At 44.9% G+C, this 9,527-nt stretch overlaps 1 protein-coding gene across 1 annotated transcript in view; it reads right to left on the reverse strand.

The window, feature by feature from the left end:
• Nucleotides 1-1,741: 1,741 nt before the first annotated feature.
• The window catches only part of TM7SF3 (transmembrane 7 superfamily member 3), an 11,554-nt gene continuing 3,768 nt past the window's right edge, over nucleotides 1,742-9,527 (reverse strand). Inside the window, exons 3-12 of the mRNA XM_009071514.1 lie at nucleotides 8,251-8,401; nucleotides 7,982-8,102; nucleotides 7,112-7,283; nucleotides 6,651-6,828; nucleotides 5,298-5,384; nucleotides 4,812-4,892; nucleotides 4,026-4,178; nucleotides 3,112-3,209; nucleotides 2,402-2,564; nucleotides 1,742-2,004 (exon numbers count right to left, since the gene is read on the reverse strand). Of these exons, the coding sequence (XP_009069762.1) occupies nucleotides 1,742-2,004; nucleotides 2,402-2,564; nucleotides 3,112-3,209; nucleotides 4,026-4,178; nucleotides 4,812-4,892; nucleotides 5,298-5,384; nucleotides 6,651-6,828; nucleotides 7,112-7,283; nucleotides 7,982-8,102; nucleotides 8,251-8,401 (1,467 nt within the window). The remainder of the gene's footprint in view (nucleotides 2,005-2,401; nucleotides 2,565-3,111; nucleotides 3,210-4,025; nucleotides 4,179-4,811; nucleotides 4,893-5,297; nucleotides 5,385-6,650; nucleotides 6,829-7,111; nucleotides 7,284-7,981; nucleotides 8,103-8,250; nucleotides 8,402-9,527) is intronic.

Consider the following 9,527-nt stretch of genomic DNA (forward strand, 5'->3'; position numbering starts at 1 on the left):
ACAACAGCACAGCAGAGCGAGACCCAAACTGCAGGACTTCAGCCTTGCTGTGCAGTCTGAGGAGATGTTCCAGCTCCAAGCAGTCATGGGGTTTGTCTCTCTAAACACCAGAAGAGTGGAATAACCTCAGATACCATTTCACTTTCACTCCTTAAAGAAAAGTTGTTTTAAAGTCATTAATTCCTTTCTCTTGCCCAGAGTGTTATAACTTTTAACTAAGTTCCCAGAGAAAGTTCTTTTGACAGTTTCCTTACAAAGTTGTTTCTTACACACTTACTACCAAGAATTTGAAGTGGTATTTGAGAACTTAAGCTTCCACCACTGGGGAATTCACTGGTGGAGGTTCCATGCAGGCAGCTGAACAGCAATCCACCTTCACAAAGTAAGGACTATGCCCTTCACTGCCCTCACTAAAGGTTCAAAAACAGTGGGAAGAAGGAAGAGTCACCATAACCTGCATCAAGATACAGGATGCAAGACTTCTACCATCCTTTAATGCATGGCAGATCCCCATGAAAACACTGAAGACCAGGATTGGCATGGGGCGGCAAGTGCAGGTAAAAGCAAGGATAGCCTCAGGTCTGCTCGTGCAGCTACATGAGCCCAAACCACAATGTTCCAGTTTGCATTTTGGAATTGCTGCCGGGTTTGGTTTTAAGGAAGAAAATAAAGCCACTACACAAGATCACAATCCTCCACTGAACACACAAGAGTGGTCCCTCATCTGGTTTTATACTACATCCTGCTTTGAGCAGATGCAGTCCAAATAGGTAAGAAACACAGCAAGGATCCTGGGCAGTGTTTTGCTAGCTGAGTGCTGCTTTCACACCTTAAAGGCAAAATTAAAAGGTATCTTGATTAAAAATAAATAGTTAGTGTTTCAACAAACTCCAGGGGGAAAAAAATTGCCATTGGCTACAAAGAGCTTATTGAGTTTCTTCTTTTATGACAGCACCATCAAAACAGAGATTAGACCAGAGCAGAAACAAGACACAGGCTGTTCAGAGAACAAACACAGAGACAAACCTCTTGTGTTCTCTTAGCAGTCATCTCTGCACAGAAACCAGATGACCTGCTTGCCACAGAACCACCCAAAAGCGACAGAGAAGATCTCCTTGTCACAGACCAGGTCACTCCCCAAGCCCCAGTGTGCACACAGACAACAATTCATTCAGTGCAGTTTGAATTCAAGTCTCTCAGTTCAGCCTGCAATGTTCAGTAACACTTCTTGGTAACAACTGTGTCTGCAGCCACACATTTTGTACCTGGTAATGCTTCAGTGCCTGACAGAAGAACTCCTCCTGGCTATGGTCCTTGCCTGTCCTCCCTCACAGCTGGACATAGCATCTGCCCTCAGGAGCGAGTCAGGACCTCAGCAGTAGTTTCCACATGTGAGGGAAGAATCAGCATGGTCCAAGTTGCTTTCTAAGGGCTGTTTGATACTTCACACACCTAAGCAGCAAACTAGATCACCACAAGACCAACACCTGTACTTGACCATGAGCACAAGACTCTGCAGCTAGACATAAGCACATTACAGCAGGCTGAGTGGCCACAGAGAAGAGTCACAAAGCAGCATGTAGTGTACCAGACAGATAGCATCTCTTCCAGGCTGGGCAAAGATGATCCTCTAATTGAGCAGGACAAATGAGCAGTGGTAAATCCTGCACTACTGGCTGCTTTGCTGGTAATCATCTTGCCATTTCTGGATTCTTCCTCTCCATTCCCACCATTTGGCAAGTCACAGAAGCAATGGAGTTCTCTCCCCAGCCGGTTGGTCTTTCTGAAAGAGCTCTTTGATATGGAGCAGCTTGTTGTGGATCCTCTCTCTCAGGGGAGGAATATGATGGCTAGGGTCCAAGACATTGGTGCTCCTGCGCTCCCTTTCCCGTTTCCAGGTGAGATAGGGGTGTGGTGGGAAGGGCACTTCACTCCTCTCCCGGTGCAGCTGCATGGTGACCCCGCTGAGGGCCAGCATTGCCCACACCGACAGGGTAATGAAGTCTGAAAGAGAAAACCAACACATTCCTACATCAAGGCTGAACATTTCTTCCTCTCCCACACACAGACAAGTGTAGTGACAAAAAGGAACGAGTGTCTCTGCGTCCTCACATGTCTGCAGCAACTCCATGCAAAGGCAAGGACATACACAGAGTTGAGAAGTCTGTTCACTGTGTTAGGCCTTTGTCACATAACACCTGCAGGAAGGTTTGTGCCTTTGAGTCTACTCAGTATTGCTTTTGAAGGACTAGAATTTGTCACCATGCAGGTGTTACATCTCACACTGGACTGTGTTCTCGCTTCATCCCTTCCTGCCCTCACTCAGTGTCTACAACAGAACCAAAGAGGCAGAGATTCTTCCTTAAAAGAAAAACAGAAAAGGCTCAGGAGCAGGACTCACCATTCCTTTGAAAAGGCACATTGGTGTAAGCTCTGCTGAAGTAATCGTTGAGGACCCTCCTAAGCAGGTCTAAGGTGATGTAAGCAAGACTTGTGTAGACATAGCAAGCAATAGCCAGGATCACTGTGTAAGAGCCTACTATTCCAGAGGCCAGGATGTTCAGCTAGAGGGGGAGGAACAACACAGCTTTAGGAGACTGATAAACACTCTTTATCCCCCACCTCCTTAACACAGTAGAATCATGGAATCAGAGAATGGTTTGGGCTGGAAGGGATCTTAAAGATCATCTAGTTCCAACATCTGCCATGGGCAGGGACACTTCCCACTAGACCAGATTGCTCCAAGCCCCATCCAGCCTGGCCCTGAACACTTCCAGGGATGGGACAGCCACAGCTTCTCTGGGCAAGTATTTTGAATTTCTCATTAGTTATTCTGTGAGAAATTGCCTGCACACCCGTTATTCAGACACGCTGTTATGGCAGCAGAAGCCAGCTGGTGGATGCTCTGTGCAACATTGCAAGGAGTCACTCCTTTGATTATGGACCATTTAGCACAAGTAGGGCTGAACAGGAACTGCCTGGACTTGGTCCTGTGCTGAGCTTCATGAAGCTGTGTCAGTTTTTCTATACACATCCCACAGGACATTTTGAATGACTAAGTGTGAACCTCTTCCTCCCTCACTCCCTCCTCCTGAGAGAGCAGTTACTCACAATTCTTGGACAGCCAACAAAAAGCACCGGAATCATCAAGGCTACAGAAGTAAAGGTCACCCAGAACACCACGTCATCACGAAAGACCCTGTAGTCCCCTGCAAAGTCACAACGTTCCACATGTAATTTACTACTTAGGAAAACATCTTTTTTTACTAGTGGTTTGGGGAGGGAGTTTTTTTCCTCTCAAAATTCTGCAAATTCAGAAATACCTGGAGTACAGTGATGTAAAGTTCAGCTTTTAAGCTCAAATGTTGATTAAGATGCATTGGGACAGTTCTAGCTGAGCACAGGACCTGCACTCTGAGTTGGGACAGCAGATCTTGTCCAGGAGTTTTGAGATTTAAAATTACAACAGATGAAATGTAGCTGATGCTCTGATGTCCCAGAGGGGCTCTATCTCAGCAGACTTGCTTGCTTTTAAGTGATTTGCCTATTGTTTCTCTTAAACTCTTTCTAAAGACCCTGATGATGGTAGTCCAGCTGCAAATACAAGTCTGACTCTTACAGTGCAGTGTTCCCAGAGCCTTGCACTGGATGGTGAAAGGTAACAGCAATAGCTCTTCTTAATCCCTGAAGCCTTTGTGCCTGAAGACTCCAAGTTAGACTAGGGCTTGTTCTGGACAGAGAACAAGATGGGAAGTGCCTGCCTGGGGCAGAGCTGGTGCCACAGCTTAGCTGGGAAGAGCCTCAGCAAGTTCTCTGCAGAATAAGCAGTTTCCTTTTCCCCAGGTAGGTTTAATTACAGCACACCCAAAAGAAGGCATCAGGTATATCTCCATTCCTCCCAGCACTGGAAAGTTAAACATCACACTAACATAAACCAGGCAGTGCCATTCATCTTAGAGCCCTGTAGCACAGCAGTAACACATCACCCAACAACCAGGACTGCAGCAGAGCATTTCAGTGCATACCTAGTGGAGTAAAGAAGAGAGTTGAGGAAAAGAGGAATCCCAGCACAAGCCCAATAATGAACATACAGAGCAGGACAGAGCCAAATCTCCACCAGCTCACAACCAAGAGCAGGCCTCCAACAACTCCAGCTGCTGCTGTCAGAATAAGACGCACTGAAAGAGAAAAAGGGAAATTCCAACATTCTGAAAACCTCCGTTATTGCAATGGCATGTTCAGCAGCATTTCTTACATGACTGTTTGGCTTTATTTCAGTAAGTTTTCATTAGGTAACAAACAAGAGGAGCAGAATTTGTTTCCTGCATTTCACTTGGACTCCAGCCTGCAGCCTTGGGATGCTCTGCTGACAGAGTGGCAGAGGGCTGGAGTGGAAGTCTTGGTGTGCATTAGTACCTCGAGTTCCCAGAGAAGTTACAGCTGCTACACATGTATCCAGAAAAATTAACTACATGAGGTAGGACAGACAAAAAAGGAGTCCACCCATTGTGAAAGTAGTAGTAAGAAACTATGTTGCAAATTTCCAGAGTTTCCAAAAACCTGCATCTTCCTTGGGTAGATACTCAAATTTGCCTTTATATAGTTGCAGCTATTAATTCTGCATTACTATTTGATGTTGGAATCAACACTTACTCTGTTGCATATTCAGCTATTGTGGCAATCAGAGCTCAGTTCAGGCACCCAGGTATCACCCTCCTAAGGCTGGACAGCAAGTACAACTGAGATTTTACCCGAGGGATACACAACAATACTTTGAGAAGAGCACAGGGTATCTTGACACGTCTACTCACCATCATAACCAAGGCCAGTTACCCTTGTAATGAATACAAAGAAGAAGAATGCTGTCACTATGAAGCCCATGAAGAATAAGTCTAGAGAAGAAGGAAAACAGTATTTAGTAAGCTTCACACCAAGCCAAATTCAGTACATCTCCAGATATATATGTTACAATGGAGAAGGAAATATCAGCTCACAAAGGGAAAACCCGACAACACTTTGTTGTGGACAGGGGTGTCCTCAGGCACTCCAAACAGGCAAAAATGACACATTTATATCTATATTGCCTTAGTTCTACATTTCTACTCTTTGCATACCAGAAACTTCTTGCTCTGCACTTGAAAGCTCAGAGCCTTTAAAAATACAGCAGTGGACCTAGCTGGTATGGAATCACTGTGAAGTGCATCTTGTAGTAACATCATCATTCTAAGGTACAGCAAGTTACATTTGGGAAATTCCAACCAGACTTAGGAGATGAGAGAAAAACCAGCATTCAGTACCTGTTTTCCAGAATCTGTGTCCAAAGAAGCAAGTGAAAAGACCAAGAACAGAAAAAGCAGTGAAGAACACTTTGGTAGAGAGTTTACCTACAAGGAGAGAGAAAGGGTTACTAAAGCATTCCTCCTAGTAGTCCCAACAATGAGATTAAGGTCAGGTCAGTTTGCTGTCACTGAGTCCACAGCTAACTCGAGAGCTGCCACTGTCAGACACCCCATGTGAGCACATCTGCAACTAACAGTTATCTCGGTAGGATCTCCAACAGAATACTGAAGTAGTTCCAGACTGATTAAGAAATCAAGAGCTTCCTCCTTATTCAGAAGGCTGAAGTTTCTGTCACAATTAGTTAAGGAGCTGTAACTTTCTGCTTATAATACTGTTACAGTTTTGCCTGAAAACTCCCTGTTCAGTAACTCTTTGTTTTACAGTGTGTGTGTTTTATTACTTCATGATGGAGTCTGCTTCTTGATTGAGGAGAACTTCTAGAATTATGAGAAGACTAAGGAGGACCATTAGCAAATTGAAGTTTTAGCTTAATGGAGGTTTAATATGTGGCTTTGCAAGTGTGACTTTGAACTCTGTAGTGCCACTTTAGCTTTTTCCATTTGAGCTGGATACATAACCTTAAGTCACTTGCAGGATGATAGATGTGGAGCTAAGCTAATAAAACACAAACTAGATGAGGGTCCAGCCTGATTTTTCTAACTGTGCAGGTGCTAACAGGAATCAGTGACAAACGCAAGTATTTTGAAAGGAGATAGTCACCTAAAATAAGCAATAAGAAAATGTCATCGATAGTAGAATAACTACAAAGTCATGTTCCTTTGTACAAAGCTATATAATAGTGGGATTTGAGCAGAAATGGAGAAAAGCTGCAGAAGGGACAAGAGTAATGAGTAGAACTTGGCTCTTAAAGTAAAATTTGTTCCCATTATCATTTTCTTATACTGTAACACAAGTGACTGTTGTCAAACTCTGTGTTGTCTTACAACGACATGAGACAAATTGCCTAGGCTAAACCTCTCTTCTCTGATTCAGAGCCCATGGAAATGTGATTTTCTTCTTCAAATAGCTTACATACTGGTAAGAATTTTGCACAGAAGGCAGAAGTGAGCCATACTGGGCTGGTGATGATCCTTTTTGTGGCATAGAAGATATGCCAGAGGGAGTTTGTTGAAGGCTGCAGTGATAAGACTATGGCTGCTGCCTGGGTCATTAATCCTATAGCACTGATTTTTATAGGCGATTGGATGTCCCTGTTCAGCTTTACAAAAGTAACCTCAAAGCACTACTTAGCATGCTGGAGCACAAGAAGCTCCACATGAGTTGGCAAGGACATATCAGTCCCAACTTACTGAGGGAAGAGCAGTTATCCACCAGGTCAGCAAAGCTGCAGGCATAGGTATGCACAGGTATGTATGCAGCTGAACTATTCCAAAGGGGATCCCATACTATGACATTGTAGATCACACCTTGTCCAGGAAGTGAGGAAAAGTAGACATTGGTCTTGTCATCAGCTGTCAGTGTGAGCATCTGGAAAAAGTAAAGAATATTTGTATTGCGTTCAAGGCTTACAGGACAGATTCCACTTCCTCCAGTATTACTACGTTTTCTGACAGGGGAGATTCTTCTAGTCATGTGTTTTGTTCCTCCCCACCTGAGGACACAGTTGGGTTCCCTGCCAGTCTGCGAACTCTGCAGCAGACAAGGCTGCCATTGTACTCAGAGGGAGCTTGCTTGTGTCACCATTCAAAGAGGAGAAAACCTCAGACAGCCCCAGTGCCACATGCCTAGTACACCAGTGCTTCAGACTTACTTTAACACCATTGGCTTTGATACTCTGCACCTCAGACATCCTCCTGATGTGGCTCATGAGGACCACCTCAGAAAGATCGTTCTCTGGCAGGAAGTACTGGTAGACATCATAGCGCAGTCGCCACCTGGAGCTCTGACCAGTCCCCGAGTCACAGGGTGGTGGGTTTGCTCCTCTGCAATTCAAAAGAGATCAGCTGCATGCCTAGCAGAGGCCCTTAGACCTTAACATTCATTTTCAGAAGTTACCTGTCCATAGTATTTGGCTTCTACTCTTTAGAAGTTAACACCAGCGACTAACTCCAAACTGAACTGTACATGTCTGTGAGCACAGAGCACAGCAGCATCAGGCAGAACCACCCTGGTGCAGGTAGTGCTTGTGCTGGTACCTGTCCTGACACTTACAGACTGTAATTCCTTCATAGGAATTGCCTTAACAAACCAGCACAAGAATTCCAAGAGATCACAACAGACTACATCACTTTGTTTTTCCATGCAGTTCTGAACACAGCCTTCCCCACTCCCTGCCGGCCAGCAGTGACACCAGGCACCACTCAGACAACAGTGCCTTTTCTCTGAAAGTCTCAGGCTAAACAAAACTCTGGGTTCCTTATCATGCTTCGGTGCCAGTGTAAAGGAAAACAACTGGCTATAGCACACAATTGCTCCTCAAAAAGATTAAGTCATCATGAGGAATGGGAAGATCCAGTATTTGCTGACTGCTTACGCTGCTGAAGTTGCATAACTTCTCCCACAAGATGCAACTCTCAACTTCTACCTCTTCCCCTCCTCCTTTTCCCCATTTCCATCTGTTTGTTGTCACTGTTACAGCACAATTTTGGGCCAAATATAGGACAAAAGGTTTTTGACATACCTGCTATATCCTAAGTTTGCAGGGGCAAACTTGATGTGTACATCAACCAGTGTATAGTCCAGGTAAATGTTTGGATCCACTTCCAAGTCAAATTCTAGATTGCAGCCACCGGGAATAGGATCTAGAACACAGAAAATATAACTATAGTAGCTTTGACTTCCCCCTGACATGAAAAGGCACCTGAGAACTCAGCAATGCAGGCACAATCCACTGAGAGTTTATGGGTCAAGATTAAAAGCAGCACAGGGACAGAGGTAATGAGAGCATACCTTTCTCCATGTAGGGGATGGAGATGGCTGTGCTGAGCACCTGTCCAGCATCCAGTGACCGGAGGTACCACGTACATGTGGTCTGCTGGGGCCGAAGGATGGACACCAGCCCTTTGTCTACTCCAATTCCTGAGCTGTTCACAGATGGAATCTGGACAGAAGCAAATTATATAAACAAGCAGTTCTTGAGAAGACTTCTACCACAGGAGTCCATTCCTGCCACAAACCTGCCAGGCACACATGTCAGTACTGGTTGCCACACATGAGGTTCCATGTAAGCTGTATCTGTGCTTCCAGTTGTGCAACTCCATACGCAGGACCTTGCACTTGGCCTTGCTGAACTAACTACAGGAGATCTGCATGGCCCCACCTCTCAAACCTGTTAAGGTCCCTCTGGATGAATCAACTAGTAAAAGTGCTTCTCACGAACATCGCTTACAAAATGTTATGAGATAGCACCAAAGAAGCATTCTGGGAACCAATGTACAGAAGCACCTCACTATCTCCACGAGAACAGAGATGACTGTATGTATGACACCTGGCTTACCACCAGCAATGCCAGATGTGTTGGGGCCAGGTCAGCTACTGACCGAACTTCTGCCATCCCTTCCAGAACCAGGGCTCTTGAGGAAAGATCAGGGAGCAATGGCAGTATCACATTCTCACGGCTAGAACAACCAAGTGACCCATAGGCAAATCTATTTTTCAGCATGGAAAATGTGCCTTTGTCCAAGGTGGCCACAGGTACCAGCAACAACACTGTAAGGAAGCACTTTGGACCTGACAGACTCTAAGGTGTGGCTTATCCTCATATTTCTAGAGGCAGACCAGTCCTAAAAGCAGTATAGCTGTGATTATGCAAGACTACCCTTGGCCTAGCAAGGCCATGAATGCAAAGAAGATCTGAACTGACAGCAGAAGATTCTACCAGTGGAAAGCAAAGACTGAACAGGTATAACAGTAATGCCTTAGCCCAGTAATCCTGACTATTTCATCAGTACAAAGATGGCTGAGCTAGGCAACTTGTGTTACAGGTTATCCATCTTCTAAGCTTCTCAGGATATATCTTGGTACTCAGCATATTCTCATTTGGAAGACACTGATGGAGACAGAGAAACTGGGAGCTGTCAGATCTCCATCCATCACCTTCAGCTTAGTCAATGTTCTGTTCAAACACACAGAGCCTCACAGCACCATAACAACAACAGTGAAAAATCACTATTTTAGATTAGCCTCAGTTTGTCCCATCATTACTGAGAAGCAGTGTACAGCAGCAG

The sequence above is a fragment of the Acanthisitta chloris genome, unplaced genomic scaffold, assembly GCF_000695815.1.
Source record: "Acanthisitta chloris isolate BGI_N310 unplaced genomic scaffold, ASM69581v1 scaffold33933, whole genome shotgun sequence".
Taxonomy (NCBI): Eukaryota; Metazoa; Chordata; class Aves; order Passeriformes; family Acanthisittidae; genus Acanthisitta; species Acanthisitta chloris.